The 24,261-nt window shown below is 44.0% G+C and overlaps 1 protein-coding gene and 1 long non-coding RNA gene across 2 annotated transcripts; one reads left to right on the forward strand and one right to left on the reverse strand.

Moving 5' to 3' along the window:
• Nucleotides 1-1,566: 1,566 nt before the first annotated feature.
• On the reverse strand, nt 1,567-18,941 carry DDX3X (DEAD-box helicase 3 X-linked). The gene is made up of 17 exons (XM_069027260.1): nt 18,794-18,941; nt 16,599-16,656; nt 15,558-15,608; nt 10,838-10,961; nt 9,526-9,666; nt 9,336-9,435; nt 8,663-8,798; nt 8,211-8,296; nt 7,481-7,579; nt 7,246-7,406; nt 6,924-7,068; nt 6,656-6,800; nt 6,151-6,332; nt 5,943-6,060; nt 5,367-5,523; nt 4,419-4,546; nt 1,567-4,092 (listed from the first exon to the last, which is right to left on the reverse strand). The coding sequence occupies exons 1-17, from the start codon at nt 18,836-18,838 to the stop codon at nt 4,010-4,012; spliced, it is 1,959 nt and encodes a 652-aa protein (XP_068883361.1). The 5' UTR covers nt 18,839-18,941; the 3' UTR covers nt 1,567-4,009.
• Nucleotides 18,942-19,044: 103 nt separating this feature from the next.
• Nucleotides 19,045-20,562, forward strand: LOC138117240 (uncharacterized). Its single transcript, XR_011154593.1, has 3 exons — nt 19,045-19,788; nt 19,872-19,914; nt 20,052-20,562. It is a non-coding gene; the product is annotated as an uncharacterized lncRNA (long non-coding RNA).
• The last annotated feature ends 3,699 nt before the right edge of the window (nt 20,563-24,261 follow it).

The raw sequence follows: 24,261 nt of genomic DNA on the forward strand, positions 1-24,261 counted from the left end.
ACAGCCCTTTTCTTTACAATTTAGGATGCCTCTTCCACCTCTTCCCAAGTCTTTTCTCATTTACTGTGTGGAAAATTTTGCTGCCCAGTATGCCAAGAACTACTGAAATACAAACTTCTGCCTCTATGGGAACAGGCTCTGTGCTTCTCTTACCCCAGTCCCTCTGGTGTCCCAAGGCTCCTCCTCCCTGCCATTTCCCCAGCCTAACTTCCATCTCCAGAGGTAAATGGCTTCCTCCAGCCTGTAGGAGCAATCTTCCCAAGGACCAGACTTCCTCCTTTGATTTTCATTCACTTTGTGCCCAATACTGCCTTACCTTAACCCTTCCACCACCTTTGCAAGCCCCAGTGCAGTGTTGCTCACAGCCCTGTGCTCGGGTGGATTTGGCTGCCCAAGACTCCTCTGCCACTCCTGCACTCTGCCAGGGACAAACCTAAGCTAATGCACCAAATGCAAACCTTACACTCCAAGCTGGAGTTCCAGATCCCACAGGCCCCCTCCACAGTGCACACTTCCCTTGGCATATCCATCTCCTAGCATTTCTACAGATACACAGGGGAGGTAAAACTGCCTTTGGAAGATACTGAAGTGCACGTTGCACATCCAGGGACATCGCATGACACACAAAGCCCTGCATGATGAGGTTGATAATTAATGCAAGTCTAAAGCAGGTAAATTTAGTGTGGTCCACAGTTAGTGTGCTCAAGGCAGATGCTCTGGCAATCTATCCTGGGAATCATGGTAATCTCCTCCTTTCCATTGCTCTCCAAGGCCCATACACAGTACTGGTTTGGTGGTGCAGATTTCTGTATGGTTCCAGGATTGCAGGTGCACATCACACCTTTACCAGTCTTTACCCCACACCATTCACCTGCATGACACTTTTATGGATCAGAGGGTCCCAGGCATGACTTTTTTCTCCCCACCCTCTTCCTTACTCACCAGGAAATCACAAGTTTCTACAGTTATTTCAGCACTGAACTCAAAACCCAGGCTCTCTCTAAATCACCTTCTCTCAAATGAAGCAAATTTATCTCACTTTAAAGTAACGGAAACACCTGAATCTAGTCCTTCTACTCTATTCCCTTGGATATTCCAATACTTCACCTCCCTTCAGCTTTTCAATACCTAGCAACAATAAATAGGTATGATATCAAAACTTTAAGCTCTCCATAAGGCACTCCTGTGAAATTCAGAGGGACAACTGTGAGATGAAATCCTTAGCAATCAGGGCCTGAGGAATTAAGCCTACAGTGACAAGGTTTAATTAGGTTGTTACAGCCAAACTTGGTTCCCCTAATGAACCAACCAAGGTGGTTTTCTCCTCGTCTGTCCCACCTCTGCTTTGCTGGCACCACCTCTAGGACACTTGCACAGTAACCCTGCACTGTGGGGCACAGGCCATCTTAGGTTCTTTCAGCTACAGCCCTGAGCCTGGCTGCCATGTGTCACCACACTGACATGTGCCACACTAGAGTCACCTGCTTCCAGAGCTGCACGTGAATGAGACTGCTGGGGCTACAGAGCTCATAAACCAGGAGTGACGCTTCACAAATGAATAGACTGTGCAGTTCAACTTTTTTATTTTAATAAAATCAAGAATATGCACAGCACATGCAGTGCTAGCATCTAAACTAATACAATAAGCAATTCTAAACCTACAGTGACTTGAAGTTGAATTTTCACATTCAGCAAGTTTAAATCCATTCTTGCATATTGGTTTGAATCCTTGTTATCTGAACTGAAAATATTGCTGGCTGATAAAACTTGCTAAAATGCACAAGTCACTGATTATGCCAATAACAACAAAGATAACCACATGTTTGAGGATTGCAATGTGCCAGACATTCACTGAAAAAAAATAAACACACAACTAAACAAAACTCACGCAACAAACATCTGAGAATCTGGACACTTCACATCAGTGTTTAGAAGTGTTTCATAAATATCTTAAGACAAGTGTATCAAAACCTTGGCATGTTTAATTTTAAGTTGCCAATTTTTGTTTTACTATCAGAAAGTTATGGCTATACTGCCAATGCCGGGTCTGCTTAATTTGACTTAAGAGTTTAATATGACTTAAACATTAAAAGCTCACACTACCCCGAAATATATAATTTCACGCATACGGTGACATTCAACATTCAAGTGCCAGTGTTTTTGTACTGTCTTTTGGTCAAGTTTCTTTAAACTTTCAAAGAATCACTTTTAGGCTTACAAAAATAAATATTTGTCAAAAATGTTCAATAAATATTACACAAAACTAGCAGCAAAAAGTATCTAGAAATCTGTCGTGTGCAAATAGTTTTCTTCCCAGCTATCATTCCCATGGTCCCAAATAAGTTTTAGAATCTATTTCCTTCTCCTTAAACAAGCTGCGTTCAATCTCCAAGAGACAAAATAAGATTGGAAGTTAAGGACACGCACACAAGACATATATAAAATTCTCTGAATGTGCAATAAAAGAAGTATTTTGTAAAAAGTTATGGGCAAAATGTACAAGGGCCTAAACCTAGACTTGAAATAGCACCATAACAAATGACCTCAATACTGTCAAGTGCACCTACTTAATAAAAGTTTTAGAACAAGGCACAATACACTTGAAAAAATCTATTGCACTTTAGGAGATTTTTGCCATTTTCCTATGCCACTGTAGATTAGTTGTTAAATGCTCTGGCCGCAAAGTTAGCACAGAAATTCCAAGTGGCAGAGGCATTTTTCTGGTGGACAATACTTATCTTTGGCCAGATTTAGCATAACAGACTATAAATACAATGGAAACCTATGCAACTAAAACTGACTAAAACTGCACTTTAATAGCAGAATTGAAACCTTGTGCAGTTTATGTACATTTCCAACCTCTGTGATCTCAGGTTTGTTTGTTACTCTTCTGGAGCCATTTTACAAAGTCTACAGTAAGCCAGTTTAACATCTCCACGCAGCTTGAACAGAGTAATGTGAATCTGCATTAAAATAAAGCCTGCTGCATAATTCTTCCTGTTCATACCCTCTTGACCAAAAAACATCAACACTAGCATGCGTTATTAGACCAAAAATTCAGTCAGGCCCTTAAGGAGGACCAATCACTGCCATGGTCAGCCATTCTACCATTTCAATTTCATATGGCAGGCATTTTTAAAAAGTCTAAATAGATGAATTCTCCTAAAAACTATTTCAAGTTATCAGACCTTTAAACGTTCCCTGTAATGTTCTGCCCACATTTGGCTAGCTCACATTAATGATCTGCCTATTATATTGAAAAAGGAATTGCTGTATTTACTTGCATTAACTTCAAAAACAGTGCTTTTAATGTATGCATGTATCCATACATCATCTCATCATGACTGGAATGGCTTATTAAAGGCTATCAGGTTCTAAGTACCTATCCAGGATAGAGTGAGCAAATCAGAACTTTAACTTAGTACAGTTTTGCCACATTAGAAACTAATTGCATTGATATGCTTCAAGATGTTTTATTTTTCAAATCTGCAGATACCAAAAGCCCTAATGCAGGCTACCGCATAAGTTTTTCTTTGTAATATTATGGATGAATCAGTGATTCCTGTTTAAGTTGTATCACACCTGTGTGCCAAGGTTTGATTTTAGCCCAAGTTCAGTAATTTTTATTTTGTCAAAACAATTGATATCTTGAGCATTACTGAGCCAACAGGACATCAAAATAAAAGTTGTCTAAAGTTAAAGGCACAGTACATTAACAAACAAATGATCCTCAGTCACAAAATTATAAATGCAGTTTCTGGGTGGGGATGGGTGGGAGGGGAGTTAATCCTGACTACAGCAATAAGAGTCTTCAAAACCACCTTCGAGATAGGGCTACTTGTTCCTTTATTTCCATCTTGTGACCTTGAGCTCCCTTAAAAAAAATTTCAGTGGAGAATCACAGCTGGTAATGTACTGCGAGTTCTTGAAGCTACACAAGGTATAGTCTGGCTAAGTTACATGTGGTTTCCATATTAGCTTGTTTGGTGGGGTATCTGCTGCAAGCAGATCAGTTGCCCCACCAGTCCACCCCCTGGGAGTTATAGTTTCCTCCATATCCATCACTGTTGTAGAAGCCTCCATAACCACCACCTATGAAAGGCAAGAGAAAGTGATGCTTAATTAACTCTAAAGATTTGCAGCTTCACAACAACCAAATAACCCAGGTATCTGTTGTCTTTTGAAGGACCCCACCCAGCAGAACTGTCAAATGCACATTAAACTAATACTGGAAAGGTAGGTAGTGTCAAACCATCAGTCAGGTAACTTGCACTGGCCTAGATCCAAGCAGGATGCTGAGACTTTGCACGACAAACACCAGATGATCTCACATTTAAACATTACATCCAGTTTTACCCCAGCAAGTATTTTAGGTGTGGTTTTGTGCTTGGCAGCAGTGCCTGCCCAGCCCCTCTCACCTCCGAAGCCTCTGCTGCCGCTCCCGCCGCTGCGGCTGCTGGTCGACCGGCTGCTGCTGGAGCTGCTGCTGCCGAAGCCGCTGCTCGTCCGGTAATCCCTGGCACCGAAGCCTCCACTGAACCGACTGCTGCAGAAGGCAAGGCACAAACACTGGAGTGAAGCGAGCAGCATTTTAAGCACTGCACACATTGAGGTTCATGTACTTGGACTCTGGCTGGCCAACAGCCAGCACTTAGGTGAGCACACTTTATAAGCATCCCAAGGCTACCTGGAAGATTTGATTCAGTGAAATCTCTGCCTCCGCAACATTTCCAACCTTTAGTGTTTAACTGACGCATTTATGACCTTCTCTCATGCTGTACAAGTGAGTATTTTACAAGCATTCTGCTAAGATAACAAAAACCTCACACCAAATCCAATGTGTTTGGATCATGTTAACTACTTTAAGAGGAAGGGTTCTCTCATCCTACCCCTGGTAAGCCAGTAAACAAAGGTTTCTATTAACAGTGGTTTAGGATTCTACCACAGAATTGTTTTACAAGTGGCCTCACACCTGCATTCTCTCTTCTCTCTCTGTTAGGAGGCATTGCATTACCTTCTTCTAAACATCAAAATAGGGGCTTAAGGTACATTTTTGGCACAGGCAGGTAGGTATGCATTTCTGTGTTTTATAGCTGCTTTTACAGTTCTTAAATCGTTTTTGCTAACATCATTCTATCTCAGCTGTATGTAGTTGCTTGCTTGAGAGGAAAGAGATCTTATGTGTTAACTGCCTTATGAATAGATAAAACAAGACCAGACAGACATTCAGCTGTCACCTTTGCACCCACCAAACTCAGTTTATGCTGCACTCATCCTCCCCTAACTGTATTTTCAGGCAGATAACAAGTCACAGAACTGTCTCAATGGACTGAATTTACACCTCTAGCCAAAGCGGTGCCTCTTACCTCTTAGATCGCCCACGGCTGCCTCCTCCTTTGTGATGCTGTTCATAAGCCATGTTCTCCAGCCAAGATGGTACTTCTTGCTTAGCCTCCACAAGGAGATCAAGCAAGTCTTTTGTGATATTTATGTTCCTCTCATTGAAGAATGAAGTGGCAAGACCTGAAGCAGATACTCAGTTTTAGCTACACACAATCCAAGTATACCACAGCACTTAAACCCATTCCGCACTCCAGTTCCTTACAGCCAATCCTGAGAACACTAGAACTTATTTAAGAGAAAGCTGTTGGAGACCATTACTCCACCACAGCTGGTCACAAATCCATGTTTACTGACAGACACAGAAGACACCAGGCTTACATGTGGCAAGAGAGCCTTTTAATGGCACTAAGAACATTACCCAAAGGAACTGGTAACCTCTTTCCACAGTGGCTAGACAGCAGTAACCAGCTTTCAGTCACAGAAAGCAGCTCACAGGCTTCTCTCAAGTACTTCTTTGAAATGTATTACTCAGCCAATATGACTGCACCTGTCAACTTAGGTACGAAGTGCTGTCTGTGAAAACCCTGGGTCATACTTACCGAGGTTTCCTACACGGCCCGTACGACCAATACGATGTACGTACTCCTCAATGTCACTTGGCAAGTCAAAGTTTATGACATGCTTTACATTTGAGATATCCAGTCCTCTTGCTGCTACCTAGTGGTTAAAGGATTAAATCAAATCTTAGTAAAACTCCACAGGCCAAGAAATAGGCTCACATGCTTGAGTTTTACAGATTTCACTTACTGCTGTGGCAACAAGAATGGGGCTCTTGCCAGAGCGGAACTGGTGCAGTGCTTCCTCTCTGTCCCTCTGGGAGCGATCTCCGTGGATACTTGTACAGGCATAGCCTTCATGGTACAGGAAGTCTTCGAGAGCATCTGCCCCTTTCTTAGTTTCCACAAACACCAAAGTCAAGGAATCTTTACCTAATAAGAATTAAAGCCCAGGTTAGCAGAAGAAAAGCTGCACAGACAAATACAGGCTCCACCCTCTGGAAATAGGCAGCTTCAGTTCTCTGCCCATTTATTCTCAAGTAACATCACTGGGGGCCTCCCTCCCCCTGTTTTTTATTAACAGACATGCTTACATTAACTTGATACTGGCATTCAGCCAGTGCAATACACTCACTGCATGTTAACAAAATACCCTTTCATTCACCTAATCAACCTAAGTTCTTGAAGTTGCTTGAGTCATTAGATTTGCCTATTCTGAATTTTGCCTCATTTGCTTATCTGCAGCTGTTCTTTACCTGTGGCATTTAGCAGGTCAAGCAGGAACGATCGTTTGTCTGGCTCTTCCACCCACACTACTTTCTGTGTAATGTTCTCAGATGTAGAACCTACTCTGCCAACAGCCAGAAAGATGTATTCATCAAGGAAGTCACGAGCAAGCATCTAAAAAGGGGAGGCAAAAAAAAAAAAAGAATCAAAATCAGATAATATATTTTTCCTTCTTCCCAAGATAAAATTTCTTTGGCTTTATGAGCTTTTCAAGTATTTAAACTCTTGTAAAAGTACCTGGATTTCCTTGGGGAAAGTAGCACTGAACATCATGGTGTGACGAACCCCTTTTGGTGGCATAGTATCTTGTTCAACAATTCGACGAATTTGAGGTTCAAACCCCATGTCAAGCATTCTGTCAGCTTCATCAAGGACTAAGTACCTAAACAGTAGTAAAAAACCTTCTTCAGAACATTTTTCTGTAAGCTGTGCTCTGGTACCTGCACTGGGTTACAAGTTATCAACCAGGTGTTTAGGCAGTCCAAAAGCTACAACCTGAGCTCATTAACTACATCCCGCTCTGAATCATTTGAACACAGACAAGCAGCACTTTACATACTTGCAGAAATCCAGTCCAATCTTTCCCCTCTCCATCATATCAACCAGTCGTCCTGGAGTTGCTACAAGCAAGTGACATCCACGTTCTAAGTCACGGATCTGCTGGCCAATGTCTGCACCACCATATACAACACAGGGGCGAACTCTGGAGCGGTATGCAAACTGTAAACAGAGTAAGTCAGCACCAAGGAAAATTCTACTTGAGCTATGTTATAATAATAAACTCTTAGATATACCTTTCTGGCTTCCTCATAGATCTGCACAGCCAGTTCTCTAGTGGGAGCCAAGACCAGTGAGATTGGATATTGCTTACGGCGCCCATACCTCCCATTCTCCTGAAGGAAAAAAAAAACTTTGGCATGAGTATCCCAAACACAAGAGGAAAGAAAAAAATCTACTATAGGCAATGTTTAAGACAGGTCACCACGTTTGTCTTAACAAGGAAGACAAAGCACGGTTGAGTGCCAGCTTGAGCAGTGTCTCTGAAGACAGCCCTATTACAGTACCCAAGGTTCAGCCATGGCTTACTATGGCCAACAGCTGCACAATCCTGGTCTCTACAACAAGCATTGCGATCCCAAACCTCAGCAGTGGAGAAGTAACAGCCATAGAACCAGTTACTTCCTGCTCTGAAATTCCTACATAGATGTGCGACCAAGTAGCTTTTTGTAGCAAGGGAAGTGTCTTTTAAGCTTACGCAACAACAAAACCACTCATTAAAAAAACTGGACAGTTATGCATACAACTCCTCAGGTATGGAAAAAACTAATCCACAGCCTGGATTTTTTAAGGGAACACCTGAAGCCTTCTAGAAGTTGAGACACTTGCCTTTCATACCCAAAATGATGACATTTAAAACCACCTATTGTGTTCAGCAGCAGACATCAGCTCATGTGGGGAAGGAAAAAACCCCAAACCCACAACATTGGTCATTGCTTTTCCAGGACTGGGTATCTGAATACTTGCCTTCATTGCTCTCAAGGCATCACCAGGGCCATCTGCATATATCTGGCTCAGTATCGGTAGAAGAAATGCAGCTGTTTTCCCAGACCCTAGTAGAACACAAGTCAGTATTACTAAGAGTTACTATCAACTACAACACTAATCCTGTATCAGTAGCACATTCCCAGTAATACCTGCACTGGTATATGGATGCTACTTGTGGCACTGAAGCACTCTCAGCACCTCAAAATCCTGAAGGGAATGTGGTTGAAGACATGAATGTGTCTCTTGGGACAAACACCATAAATCTAGTTAAGTCACATCTAAAGCAGATGCAAGACTAAAGCTAATTAGCTTCTAACACTGCAACTATTTCACTCTGCACAGGAGGTTCTACTACTGTACAAACCTCTTACTTGCAGTAATTTAAGACCCCACTTCTACTGAGACTAAGCAGCAAAGAGTTATTAACTTACCTGTCTGAGCACAAGCCATTAAGTCTCTCTTTTCTTTAATAATAGGTATTGCATGTTTCTGTACTGGAGTAGGACGGGTGTAGCGTGTGAGTTCAATGTTTCCCATTATAATTTCTCCCATGTCAACATCACTGAACTATAAGATATTTAAAAGAAATAAGATCAGAATCCTCCCCTTCAACCACCATGTAACACAACATTCAGTTCAACAAGTCATTTATAAAGTAGCTCTTGTTTCAGCTCTTCATATAGAACTAGCCTATGGAGTTTACAGAGTCACACAGATACTTAGCCCAGTCTTGTAAGCCATTCTTACAAAGCCAGCCAAGCCTGTAGTGCAGACTACACTAGCACATACACTATGCTTAGCCTAACACTGCCTATGCTTCAGCAGTTGCTCCCAGATCAGCACCTCCAAAGCATCTCTACACAGGTTCATTGTTTAAGGACAAGTTACAGTTAAAAAGTAAGCGATGAGTGTTCATTGAAAAAGCTTACACAATTTCTTCCCTGTCTTAGTTCATCATATACAACCCCCCTAAGCAAAACAGCTTAGCTGTAGGAAGACAACGTTTCCTTTCCTCCCTACACTCCAGACAGCAAGACATCAAGTTTCACATGCCGAATAGCCACTATCAAATACACAGCAAAATACTTTTTTTAAAAAACTCACACTTTCAATATGTGGAGGACAGTTGCTGCCTGTTGCTTCAACAGGAATATCATCATATTTCTCAAAGTTAATGCCAGTATTGCTTCCTGAAAAAAGTTCCCTAAAAGCAGAAGATAAAAATATTTTTACTCACAAAAATTATCAAATGACCCTCCCTCCCCCATGAATCGATACTATCCCCATGACTCACTGTTCCAGGCGTTCACTGGGGGGGAGAGGCTTTGACCAGTCATCCTCATCTGATTTGTCACACCAGCGGCTGTTCCCACCACGGTCAAATCTGCCGAAGCCACTCCGGTCATAGTCCCCTCCTCTGCCACGCTCTTCGTATCTAAATACAGCAAGAGAATCAGACCACCCTCCCCAGGCAACAGGGGGTTCTGATGTGCAGAATCAAAGCTGTAACAACGCAGCAGCGTATGCTCTGTGTATTATGTACACAACTGTGGAACAATTCAAAACCAGCAGGTTATCTACACTTGTTTCTTGACGTAAGAACAGAAATTAGTCCTGGCCACCAGACCAGGTCACATTTTTCTGTGTCAGACAGGAGAGTTTGTCATGATTTCAGAGCTCAGTTTAGCTTAGCACAGTGAACTTTGTATCACCAGTTTTATTTGATTAAGCATAACAAACAGTCATCTGCCAGTGGAGCTGCAATCCAAGTTGCTCAGTCTTTGCCATTTCTTTGTAGTGAGCTCTGTTTAAACCTCCTAAGCAGCATTATTTAGTATGCCCCCCACCCCTTCCTCTGCCTCATTCTACACAGGTCTCCCACATCCAGACAAAACCCTCCAGTGCTCCAGTTTGTTCCTTTATTCCCCCACCGCACGTGTGACTAAATACCTCCATTATGTCACAATTATTTCATAAAGAGGGAGCTCACCTGTATTACTGACTTTGAAAGAAGGTGGAAGAAGTCCTTACCTCAACTGCTTAGTTTTTGGCCTGGTAAATCATGTTTGAGAAAAGTCTGGATACAGGACTAGGTCAGCTTTACTAGTCGGTAAAGGTCACTCTCACCACACTTGTGCATACAACGCATGATGTGTGTAAGACTGATCAAGTAAGGAAGGCAGAGAACCTGCAAGAGTCTCACCCAGTTTTATTAACTACACTTTTTAAACAAGAAAAAAAAAATTGAAATAAAAAAAATCAATTTTGATGTATTTTGTGTGCTCCCAACAGCTCTTCGTGGTTCTCCTGGAAGTAGCCACCCACCTAGCACTTCTTTGGTGAATGCTGAAGTCAGCCAGTCACTACAGCTGCAGTGACTGGCTGGTGGCAGACTACAGTGCACACTTTTCAACACATGCAAGTTGCCCATCCTTGAAATCAAGGAGCTTTAAAGGCAGGGTTCTCGCCCTCTCTCCTCCCCTCCAAGACTCCTCCTACCTCATGTTGTTCACACCTGGAACTCTAATTTTACCACCAAGATTAAAAGCGCAATGCTAGAGCTGAGGCAGACTTCATGTGCACCCCCCAGACAAACAAGTACTTGCCTCCCTCCTCTCGATCCGGTTCCACGGTCGAAGAAGCTGGATTTCGCATCGCGGTCGGAGCGCGCACCGAAGCTGCTGTAAGCATCCTTGTCTCTTCTGGAACTCCAGCCACCACTATCGAAACCTAGCAGAGAAAGGGATTTCAGCCATACACTACACAATCCAGGCTTTTACAAGAAAAAACAAGTTCTGTCCAGGAAGTCTTCACTGGAAGGTCACTGGGACTGAATTCCTTCATGAATGAAAAATGCATGAAGGTGAATGAAGACTTACTCAATAAGGGACTGAGCATTTCTCACCACCCATCAGAACTAAAGTTCCTCCTTGCATGTACAAGCATGTTTGGGGATTTGTCTAAAAACATGCACTTGCCTTAGTTCAAGTATTTCAGTTGCCTACCCTGGAAAGATGGGTATCAGAAGAAACATTAAGATGCTAAGTCTTGCCAAGCCTCATCTACGTCATCTCTCCAATACAAATCCCTGACTACACATTTAATTTTTGGAGGTTAACAAGGCCTCTCAGAGATCAATATATGGTATCAGAAATCCAAACAGAAGATAAAACATTTTGTCATACAGCAAGTACACAAAGCAGTGTCATCTACACAGATGAAGACAAACTAACAGCATCATACACAAAGAAGGTATATGCAAGTCTTCACAACAAATTAACCACACTGCATTTTTCCACAGCACTTTTACCCCTGCCTACAGTAAGTGCCTACTTACGTATGTTAACTCAAACAAACACAAAGTACCTCAGCTTGTCAATACCACTGAGTGAAAAACCTCACTTTTATTCTGCTACCAGGGCCTGTGAGGTAGCAGAAACGAGAAGCATTAAACATTGCTCTGGTACTGGACTAAGAAATTACGAACCGTGTTTCAGAGGTTCAACCTCTTCCAAGTTTGTGTAACGCTTTCAATCTCAGCTATGGGATTCCAGCAGAGAATAAGTTAAATACTGGAACAGATAAACAAATTATGTCACTCTTGTGAGCATGCTTTGCCAGCTCCATAGCACAAAACCAGTCAAGACCTATTCATCAGACAATAAAAGCAACCACCAAACAAACTCATTCCAAAGAAAGGGGCTGTGCTGTTCTAGGCCCAGTTTCTGAAAAAGGCTTTGCGACCAGAATTACCCTACCTTTTTAGATGTTCTCTAAAAGAGTGCTATTCACCTTGCCTCTGATTTTTTCCATTATGAAATTCTATTACCCAGAATCCAGAAATGTACTGGTCACAAGGGAACTTTAAAAACTAGTATGATAACTGTAACTCCTTTGTCTGATTAACTGAAACAGACAGCAAAAATAATCCATCAATGAAGTTTTTCAGCACACAAGATAAAGGAATGTACTTCAAGAGCTCCAAAGTGCTTTAAGAAGCAACTTTAAAAATATACTAACTTCAAGAAAGTTATTTTAGCTTCTTTAAAAGACATCTAAATACACATTTTATTATGAGTAACTTTCAGGCCACACAACAACTATTGGGATCTGTCATCCTGCCAAGAGATCTAGCAGCAGTGGTACTGACAGAGCCATCTTCAGGGATACAGATGGAGTTCCTTAATAGTGAAAAACCTGAGCTGACACTATACTTAAGATCTTCTACCAAGCTTGAGAAGGTCAAAGAGTCACAATTTTGTACTCCAAATAGCCTACATAGTAACCTTATTCACCTAGCTCATTACTGCATTCATTTCTGAAGCTGGTACCTTGCCATAATTTTAAGATGGCACAGCAACTTTGACACCAAATAGAGGAGTACACATCCTACTTCACCAATTCACCTTCCAGCCTGGCATTCCTGCTCTGACTTTATTTGTGGATCAGCACAGAACACAGGTCCAGGCCATACAAGTCAATTCTACATAAATGACTGGCATTAATAGCCGGGATTTCAGACATCAAATGGCAAATTAAAACTGAGGTAAATGCCCTGAGAAAACCCGTAACAGCCCACAGGATCAACTTCTTTTAAGTAAAGAGAATGATTACATGACTGTGCAAGGACTACCAGGAAATTCCTTAAAATGTCACAGCTTTTGGTTTTTTTCCAAGTAAAAACCTGCAGAGATTCCATCCAGCATGTCTTTCTCACTGCAGGGATAAGAATTCACTAAGCTAATCAACTTCCAGAACAGTTCTGTAGTTCTTACACCTGTGAACAGCATTACAGCTGTCAATGCACCTCCCTCAACCAGTGTTTTAATTCATACTTTGTAACATTAACACAAATCACTGCCAGCTCACTTGAAAACCTGCCACATGCAGCAGCAATAATCCATTTTTTAAAGATGGGAGCAATAGAATCACAGATTCCTTTAGTGTGGATAGAACCTTTAAAGTCAGTTCTTAGTATTTACTTTTTGATCTACTACAGATCAGGTTGCATGTTAAATATTGAGGAGCTGCTTCCAGGAAGTTTAACAAGAAACTTACATGACAACAAGCTTTAGAGGTCATGGAAACAAGACAGTTCAGGCTGGCAGCCCTGCATACTGAGCTCGCACAGCTGAGAAACAAAACTGCCATTAAGTAACCTAAGGACGTTATTTTTATGCCTGCTGTTATTTCCTGCAATTCTGTACTGCCTCACTCCCCCCATTTACAAAGCAAACTGATTAGTATCAGTGGGACAGATATGGAGGTAAATGGAAGGTTTTTTTTAATCAGGTCACTACACTTGTAAGGCTGCATCAAGAGTTTGTTGTGTGGTCAAACACTAACACCCAAGGTTGCTTCCCCATGTCTAAGCTTTGAAAAATCTGTTGTTAAAAATTCCAAGGAGCAGCCAAATTTCAGAACAGTTTCAACGCAGCCAAAGAAATCACTGATTTAGTGCAAACAGAAGCAAACATCACTTAAATCGAGGTACAACTGTAGAAGACTTTGAATCATCCTACAAGGTAGCTCAGTTTTACAGGCCCAAACTCACAATGCCCTTTTGCTTCCAGCAGGGTCCTGAACTGGAACTGGAGCTTTTCCATTCAGCAATTATGAACCTTGTCACAGGAAACCAGGATGAGGCCAGGGGTACAGCAGTCAACCAGGTTTAAAGGCAGTTTTTGAACACTGGGTTTACCAAGGAAAATTGGCAGCCAAAGTCTACTAAATGAACATGCCACACATTAGATTACAGTCTCATGACCTATTCACCTTTTTGCAAGGTGAAGTTTAAGTCCCCAGAAAAGCCTCACATAATCACACCTACACTGCCATGTCTGAACTCTGATCTAGCACACCGGAAGTACAATGACAGTCCTATACATAATAGGTCATAACAGAACTCAAGGTTACTGCATCTCTTACCCACAAAACTTAGGTACAAAACACCACACAAGGAGAAGAAATCTATGAACAGCAAAGTTCACAACCACCTTAAAGCTGTTTCCTGCTTTTGAGAAACCTGCACATTCCTGACATTTAGCAAGTCAGTTTCTTGTAAGACTGCTCATATTTAAGGTCAGTGTGACTGGGAACAAGAGCACTGAACTGGCTGCCAACCAATCCCTCCCCTTTTGCAAAAACATTCACCTCTGGTACCATGCTGTTCATCACTTGGTGCTTCAGACCATACTTCTTTTACATAATTAAAAAACAAACAAATCCTGAACACTCAGGAAACTCACTAGCTTGGACACATACAAAGGCAAGGCAAAAACCAGACTGATCCTTCTTCAAATGGCTTAAGACTAGAATATAGCATTTTTCATCTAGTCAGATTTAAAGTGACGTTATCTCCAGAAGCACTGTGAGATACAGTAGCATTTATTTCAGTATTGCCCTTCCACCCACTCATAATACAAGTCATCCTCCTGCAGTATTGAAAAGGATCTGTGGAAGTTTACTGCTTTAGAAACAGATGAGATCCAAGTCCTCCCATGCCACAAAACTCCAATTCTTTATATTATAGCACTGCAGGAAGGGTTTTAGCTGCTGCATTCTGGTATATTTCAATAGGTGTTAGGGGAAATGTTTCTCTCATATCCACCCAAGTCACCAGACATGACAACACTGTGCTGCAGCACCTGCCCCCTTGGGATCCTACACAGCAAGGTCATGATTTACTTCACTGAAGTGTTCCAAGAAACTTTTCTTCTGGATTATGTTCTGTTTAGATATTCAAATGGAAGATGGAAGGGCCGTTTCTCAGCATAAACCCCTGTGTAAACACGTGACCAAAATAGGTCATGTACTTCATCTTTGCTTCACCAACAGCCTGCAATTTCCTTTTGCAAGTACTCCCAGGGACTTCCATAAAACTGCAGGAAGCTGAACAAGGACAACATCTATTTGTGTAAAATATGCATTTACAAAGTGAAACTGTGCCATTTATTCATACTAAATAACTGATTGCTCCAAGTTTCACATCAGAATCCCTCACAGAAAAACTAGTACCTACAAAATCCATCCAGACCAACACTCAAGCAAGTTAAGATGGGAGACCATCCTGCTTCAGTCACAGTTAATTGTTACAGAGACACAGAAGGTATTTTGTCAGTTGGATACTGAACTTGAGCTTCGGATATAAGCTGGCGAAGGGATCTAGAACAGCACATTAAAAGCAGAAGATAAAGTTGCCATGTTTTGCACGGGACACTCAAGGAGTCTGTGTAATAGCCTTCAGCAGTACTGTCAGAGCCTCTGCAGTCTGCTCCTAGAGATTCAAGAACCAGTTAAGTGTTGCCACTTGTTTGTGATACATACCCTGTTTTGAAGCTTCCCTGTTCCGCAAGTGAGGAGGAATGTATCGGCCTTCTAAAGGACAAAAGAAAGGTAAGTGTTACCGGCCGTGGTGTCAGCGCATCTTGAAATGCTCATCTCGTCAGCAACAGCTTCTGCTTACTAAAAACGTCTCCATCAAGCTTTAAGGCCTCTTGCAGCATTTTTAAACAAGAATCCTTTAATACAGCACTTGCTAGCACACTCTCAGTTGAAGACTGAAGTTCTTGCATACCCTTTTAGGCAGCTGGTTTAAGGCACAGATGTCTGGTGTTCCTCTGACCGAATCACCCACCCATTTATGGGTGTTTCAGTGTCCAGGACAAAAGCCTGTCTTCCTAGAACCCGTTAAGGCTTAAGCTGGTGCCAGATACTTGAGCAGCTCAAGATATTTACTGTGACATTCAAGTACTGGCACTCACAGTATTACTATCAGTACTTTTCCCTCCCCTTAAATTCACCCATCCCCATCCATTCAGCTTTGATCAAACCAGAAGCCACACCTAATTGCCTCTGAATAGCATTCCTCATTTACAATCCAGAAACATCTGTCTGCTAAAGCCAAGTGAATGAGAACATACCAGCCACAAGCTGAATGGGAATTCCAGGAAGATTCCCCCCTCTTAACATACTTAAACTTTGCATATCACTTTCTAGTCAATGAATTGAGATCAGAAGAGTTAACATTACCACTCTACCTGGATGTTTTAGGAAGACAGATCACCACATTACTACTAAACCAATGGCCTCAGATGAGAGGCAATTGAAAATCTGGGACAGAACTGGAACACTAAGTTCTCTCAAGCTAATTAAGTGCTTCAGAAATGTACACACATACAGTACCACTGCAAATTAAGCAGTTCTATCTAAAGCTCACAATGTTTTCAAAGCAAGCTTAACTGGCAACCTCCTTTATTTCCTCATCAGCCTCGGTATATTTTGGCTTTAGAAACTGCTTTTCACAGCTGCAAACTCCCATTTTCTAAAACTGTGTGTTTGTAAGCTTGAGAATTTGCATGTACTTACTGCTTGTAGAGCTTCCTTCACTCTGAGAGTCTGAAGAATTCAAGTCTAGACCAGAAAACTAGAAGAAAAAAAATCAAGTATCAACATGTTTTACCATGAATTTATGCAAAGATACAAAAAACCCTTTTCATTCATCAGAAACAAAGAATGTTCTAACAAGCTACTGCAGCAAAAAAATTTTTTTACATCGTGCCAAGCTAGGTCTCCTATTGTTACTCACGTTGTATCATCTCCAATGTTTTTATACCCACCAATAAACACGCACCCACACGGGCAGCAAGGCCAGCAGAGTATCTCACACCCACCAAATCACTACCACAGACTTCTGCTTCACACTACATGCTGAAGAACCGTTTTAAATAGGCTGAATTTCAGTGCACTAAAATGCATCCGGCTCTGGGTCAGGGGCAATTTTTTTTTGCTACGGAGACTCCAGCACAAGTTATAAAATTTAAGCTGGGCACTTTGCTTGCAGAGACTTGAGATATTTACTAACTGCATTAACACTACTAAGACATTAGTCTTCACGTTTGAGGCCATTACTGCTCACAAAACATTAGGCGATGTCTTCTGACAATTACTTCAGCAAATACGACTTTTTTGTTTGTTTTTCAAAAACGTCTATAGCTCTCAGTCTCACAGTAAAGTCTTCCAAAAGATGTTCAGTTCACGCAGTGCTGCTGTGTCGCTTAGAGCTTTTAAGTCAAACACAATATGAACTCATTTCAGCAGAAAGCAGTGGGAAATCGGTAAGGCTTAAGAACCAACTTATTACAGTTGTTTGCCTGGATGGCCGGATTACAAACTTGTATCGGAAAAATAAGGCACGTTTAAATACAAATCAGTTTTATGTAATATACTGCACAGAAATGTCTTCCCACATGACCTGAATTAATCCAAAACAAAGACCCCAATGCACTGTCCTTTTTTGCGCTCAGCTGCCTGTGCTGCCACTTAAAAACATTCAATTCTTTAAGAATTTTCCCACGGCTGACCTCATAACATCCTCTTTTAAGCTACCACTTAAAATGTCATCTCTTCAGCTGATCGAAGCATCAACGCAAGGCTCAAGAATGGTTCTTATTTTAATAGCAAACAAAAACAAAGGCTCTCTACTAGGTCAAGGCGGCTCTCCACGAATAACAAGGAGCGAGAGATGAATCTTCTCGCAGTGGATCCCCACGGTGGGGGCAACACTTCCCAGGCGCTGCCTCGGGCATCGGTGGCGCAGCCCCGGCGCCATCTCAGTGCGGCACTGCGGGCTGGATTCCCGGCGCAGCAGGAGCAGCTAATCCGGCTGCCGGCGCCCGTCACGTGTGGCGCGGGGGGGTGGCGGGGGAGAAGGGAGAGGAGAGGGAAGGACCGTCTCCATGACCTACTTCGCCGGAGCGGCCGAGGGCGAGGGCTGCCCGGCCACGGTCCCGCTGCAGCAGATGGGGCTCTTCCTGCCCCCGCCACCTTCCCCGAGAGTTAGGTAACCATCGATCCCGCCCAGCGCGGGGAGAGCGGTGGCGGGGGATGCAGGAATGAAAAGGAAGAAAATAATAATAAATGGTGCGGACCAACACCGAGTCCAGGCCCAACTGCGTCACCGGAGCCCGGCAGCACCGGAGCCCGAACAAAGGCGGCCACCAGCACCGCCTCCCCGGGGAAGGGGCGTCACACAAAGCGCCGTGTCGTGTGTGTGTGTGTCCCCTTCCCCCGCCCCGCACAATGGCGGCCATTGACCGCCCCTTCCTCCTCCTCCTCCTTCCCCCCCCCCCCGTTCCCGCCGCAGTTCCCGCTGCGGCCACCGGGGGCCGCTGCCGCTCCCGGCGCTCCCACACAAAGCGGGTCCGAGCGCGGCGCGGGGGCCGCGGGGCCCGAGCGGGGCCGGGGCCGGGCCGGGCGGCACCGGCGGCCCCGCAACGCCGCCCCGGCCGCGGGGACAGCGCACCCCCACGGGGGGGGGCCCGGCGCGGCGCGGGGCCGCCGCACAGCGTTAACTGCGCAACGACCGAGTGCGCTTCAACAGGCCGCGTCGGGGGGGAGGTGGGGGTTACCGCGGGGGGAATTGCGACACAATCGCCGGGAAGCGAGAAGCGAAGCCCCACGCGACGATTCCCAACCATCCCTCCCGCCCTCCCTGCCCCAAGAGCCTCCGCCGCGCGCCTCCTCCGGGTAACGGAGCGGCCTTTCCGCTTCTCGTCCCTCACCTGCTGGTCTAGACTGAGGGCATTTTCCACCGCCACATGACTCATAACGAGAGATAGGTCTCGGGCTCGTCCCGCTCCGCCTCGAGAAATGGGAATCCGCTGGGCCGGGAGGTCGCTGCCGTGGGTGCCGCTGGTTCCGCCACGAATCGCTGCCCTGACTGAGCCCCCCCCGCCGCGGGCCCGTCCTTTATATAGGCCCCGCCCCCCGCGCGCCCGGCAGCGCGCGCTGACCTCAGCGCGCACGCGACCGCCCCCCCGCCCTCCCTTCCCGGCGCTATCGCGAGAACTCCGCGCAGCTCAACAGCCGATGAGGAGAGCGCTCCCGGAGGTGTCGCGAGACTTTGGAGCGCCGGGCCCGCGCGGAGTCTCCGGCGGTACCGCGAGGTTTCCCCTCCCCCCCAGCTCCCGCCCGGCTCTGCTCGGGACGAGAGCGGCCCCGAGTTCTCGCGAGATCACGGCCCCCCGCCACAGCACACAGGCTGCGCCGCGCTGTCCTTTTGTTCGCCGCCCTCGCGAGAGCGTCCCGCGCGCGCGCGGCCGAGACGCCTCTAGAAGGAGGCGGGGCCTGGGTCACGTGGGCGGGCGGTGCCGCCATCTTGTCGCTCCCCCCTCGGCGGGCAGTGGCGCAGCGCGTAATGGCGGCGAGGCGCTGAGGGGAGGAGGGGCTGCTGCACCCAGAACACACCGGCCTCCCTCCCATGACTGCCTCTAGCGCAGGCCCGGACATGCCAACCTGCGGCTCTGCAGGGCTCAGACCATTCCCTGTGCCCGCTGCCCAGCGGCACGTGGCTGTGAGGCGCTTACCCCTAAACAGTGCTGGTGGGCTGCACTAGCCACTGCACATATTCATCAGCTCTTTCTCTAAGATCCTTAGCCATCAAACATACTGACATGCCAAAGGACTTCCACTATTTTCTCTGTAGTGTCAGTTTTGCCATCTTATCTCTTTACATCCACAAATAGCCCCACCTTGGATTCAGCAGGACTTTTAGCCTGTAAGCATCAGTCAAATAGTAAGCGTTGAACTACCTGTCATTATAAAAATATATATAAATAACCCCATTCCCTTGTATCTCAGCCTGCTGACACGGAGAATACTAAAGCTGCTTCCTCGAATTTGGGTCAGTAAAAGTACTGACGAATGTGCTTACGGGATCAGGACACGGCTGGGGCTGTGAAGTCACAGGGAAAAGGACACGGAGTTTGGCTGTTCTTGATCCACACATAGCAATTATTCCTCCATTTCCCTCTTCCTCAGGCTCCTGCCTCTTCCAAGAAGAAAACCACAAGGAAGAGCCATTCTCCAGAAAGATGATTCACCATTGGATTTAAAAACAAGACAGAACTTTTCCACAGTACTCACACATTAAATAGTCCATCTCTGCCTAGGTTTTTCCCGTCCTTAAAATTGGAGCTCTAGAACCAAGGTCCTCCCATGGCAGAAATTAAGCCCTACAAGATTTAAACATCCACAAACGTGTCCTTGAATGAGCAACACATACTCCTCACAGACAAACTAGTCAATTCTGTGATGCTCTGGTCTCAAAACATTTACCAGTCCTCTGCTTTCACCTTCCATGATACTTCTCCAGCCAGCTACAGCTCCAGAGTTAAAGATTTGTGCTTGTATTTCTTCCCCAGGTGCACCTATTTATAATTTAAAAACTTGCAGGTATCTTTGTTGAGGCTGCCAGACACTTAAAAGAAAAAGTTTCTGTATTTTTTAAGAAGCTGTTCCTGGACATACGCCCAAACTTTGGTTTTTTTTGAAAGCAAGTTTCAAATAATACTTTTAATTCCTTTTCTTCTTACAACTTCACAGACAATTCTAAATTCTAAACAATTCTGCAGTGTTTTGAATCGCTCCCAACCGAGCCTAGAGATACTTCCGAGTTTACATCCCTGCAATGTCTGCAGCGTTTTACAAACAAGGGCGTTGTTTGTGATAATTCATATGCACTAGAAAATTACATTAATTAATCATTCGCAAGTTAACTCACAATTAATTAATCATGTGCAAGTTTTAGGAGTATCACAGCAATTTAAACCCTGATCCTGCAGTCAGGGAAGCCAATTCCAGGGGAAATCAGTTTTCCCTCTGAGTTGCCATCTGTGCTAGGCAGGACTATTCTCAGTTTCACTTTTAGTTCTCCCACAGCTGACTCAGATGCAATTCCCTGGAGGAAGCTGAGCAGCTCATGAGCACTTGAGTCAACACCAGAGTCCTCACAAACCCTGCTCACTTTAAACTCAGCAAGTTTTTGCCAACGGGCTCAACCAAAACTCCTCAACACCTGACACTGCCAGGCGCTTGGACACTCAGTTCTTTAATTCTATCGAATTCCCAGATTTGGTATTCCTTCACCTGCAAAGCCCCATCTGGCAGGTGTTCTGAAAGGCTACACTGATAACCCCAAACCAGCCAGAAATGCAGCTGAGTCTTGAGGAGGTTGCCCTAGGAAGCCAATATCACTCACTGCCACCAAGCCATGTATGTGTGTTGTGAAGTCAGTGTGTTTATGAAGTTGTGTCTGGTTTCTGTAGTGTTTTTACCCTATGCTGGCAGACACTGACCTTGTGTACACAAGTTTCCTTTTCTGTTTTGAAACTATCAACAGGTCATATGCTACTGACCATCTTAACAAGCAGATTTCTCATTGTACACAACTATGGACTCACTTCTAAGGAAAGGAGGTATTTTACCAATGGTAAAGCAGCTCAGACATCCAGAGTGTGATAAAAAATAAATCCTACCATGGATGTAATTCTCAAGTTGCAGTACTGAAGACCTGTTTCTTGTTCTACACAGTTGCCTATGAGGCTAGGACCCCATACCATATTTGTGTGAGTCTTTCATACTGTAAGATGGCAGGGCAATCAAAATATAAATTTAATGTTGTCCAGCCACAAATTAGCAAAGGGATTTGGAAACACTCTTTAGTCAACAGTGAGTATCAGAGACTGGTCTTTAACAGCATAATTTCCACATGTTCCCACATTTCTGTGGACATTTTTAGGCATCAAAAGGCAGGATCTTATTTGTTTGGAGGAATAACATGGAAAGAAGAGCCACATGCCACCACTGATGTTACTGTTGGTGAACCCTTCTCTAGAAAGTCTGCATTTCCCTACAGCAGCAGTTACAAAACTCTTTGGACCAGTGCATAGCTGTTAGTGATGCCAGCCTGTGCAGTCAATGAAGGAACTGATCTGAATTTAAAATAACTCTGTAGGGGTAGAAAAACCCCTGCCTGCATCAGCTCTCTGCCCAGATAAATGCCTGTGGGATACTGGGTGGTAGTCAATGTTTTTCTTCAATTTAGTGAACATTTCCCACCACACATGTGCCCTAACTCAGTGTGCAGGGCAGAGCCACTGCACTGAAGACAGGGGTTTCTCTCACTAGTATTGCCAGTGATTATTAAACTGTGCCTGGACAGCATTTGACAGAATATTTACAAAATACTCCCCTATGCTGCAACACTTCATTCTCTCACTGCCTTTGCTGAGTACACCTCTGTCCTCAATCTTAGTACACAATGCCTTTAACTCACGTGAGGAATTAAAAGGCTGTCTGATTAAGAGCTGCTCTGTGCTTTGGCCAGTGTGTTGCCACCCAAGCCTTGCTGGCTCCCCTTCCCTTGTCTCTCCATGTTCCCAGACCGGTGTGTAGAATGCACACAGCTGATTGGAGAGGGCTTGGTGACGAGCAGATTCATGATGTTCTCTGAAGAGATGCCTGGAGGTTTTTTTCAAGCTTCAAAGAAATTCTCATCTTGTCTTGAAAAACCACAAAAGACTGTTTACAGAAAGCAGAGATTCTTAGCTGAAAGGGGAGACAGAATCGGGAAGTTTTATAAGCTGTGACTCTAGAACAGGGATACACAGAAGAGATTTAGTCACTTCAGACATATATTAGTCCTTATCTGAGGCAGCACTCAAGGCTTCTCTCTCTCTTTCTTTGTTTTTTCTTTCTTTAATGAAGTCCTATTTTTATTTTCTGTAATGGTTTAGTGACAAGATCAAGTAGTCACAGGCTTCTATGGGAACTGAGAAAGTACAAGCATAGTTTTGTTCTTATTTCTTCTGTCTGTGTGGATCAGACACGGGGAAGAATGAGTCCATGAATGTGGACTCAAAGTTTTAGAGGGTGGAAGGGAGAGTGTTTTTTGACTAAAATTACAAGGGTTGTTGTCCCAAGTAGAAGAATGAATGGAGAGAATGTGGCAATTCTCTGAACATTGAAAATTTCTGAGTTGGGCTCTATTTTTTCATATCCCTAGATTCCTTGCTAGCTTGGATTTTTAAAACCTTAATCATTTTTTTCTCTCTGCATTCAGATTTCTACATCATCCCCACTGTATTCCAAATTATATTGCCTCTCTCTCTCTCACTCCCCAAGTTTATGCACTGCTTTGTCTTCCCAAATGCTGTTTTCCATGTTCCAATTAGATTAAGGGCTTGCCTGCACAGGAAAGTTACACTACTATTAATTTGCAGTTTGCTTTAAAGAAATTATGTTAAACCTGGGCAAAAGCCATGTGGACTCCCTGATAGTCCTCTGCAGGAATACAAATGGTTTATTTCAGGTTAAATCAGGTCAATTAGGAACAGGAAGAACTTGCAAAGCAGTAAGTTTTCCTACACCAGAACAAAGACAGTCCAGCAGCTCCTTCTGCAGACTGTAACCTCCTAATGGGAAGAAAGGCTGGGAGCATGGTCTTGACCTCTGCAGGAGCCACAATCTGCTGGACAGAGGTAGCACAACACCAGCTGACTGCTGCTGTCGCTGCCCTGGCTCAGGCTGTGGAGCAGCTCTTGCCCACTGCAACGTTTTTCCTACCTGGACAGCCCAATCCACAGCACTCACAGGACAGAAGCAGGGACTGCTGCCTCTGTGCAAGGTATTGTCTTCCACTCTGTTCATACAGGTATTAAAAATTGAGCCCTCTGCCAAAAAAAATTACAGTATGATGTTGTTCAATAGGGCAAAGTCATGAGTATCCATCAACTGGCCCTCTTTGAATGAATGCCTGGAGTTAACTATTGGTTTACAAGCATATTGTAATTCTGTGAGTGTGCCCTTCTCTTGTAGGCAAGCCCAAATGAACAGAAGATGAAGACAAAAGAAGAGAGACTTACTGCAGCAAAAAGAAAGGAAATAGGCACGTCAGTAAATCTTGGATTCACATTCTCGTTGCGAACTGGTTTGAACTGCTAAGCTTATAATTGCCTAAATCAAAATAGGCACCTAGTCAAGATGGCTCCTATATTAATCAGCATCAGAATTATACTTTGAAGAAGGCACTAATGTTTCTCATTTTGGTTTCTGTATGCCTTTTCTAATTACCATTTCTAAATACCAAGTGTAACTTTTATCTTATGTAATATAAATGTAATATTGGAGTCTTCTTTGAAAGCCCTCCAAAGGGTCACTGAGCAAGTACCACTTACCAGTGCTCTCCCTT

This window comes from Aphelocoma coerulescens, chromosome 1 (assembly GCF_041296385.1).
Source record: "Aphelocoma coerulescens isolate FSJ_1873_10779 chromosome 1, UR_Acoe_1.0, whole genome shotgun sequence".
NCBI lineage: Eukaryota > Metazoa > Chordata > Aves > Passeriformes > Corvidae > Aphelocoma > Aphelocoma coerulescens.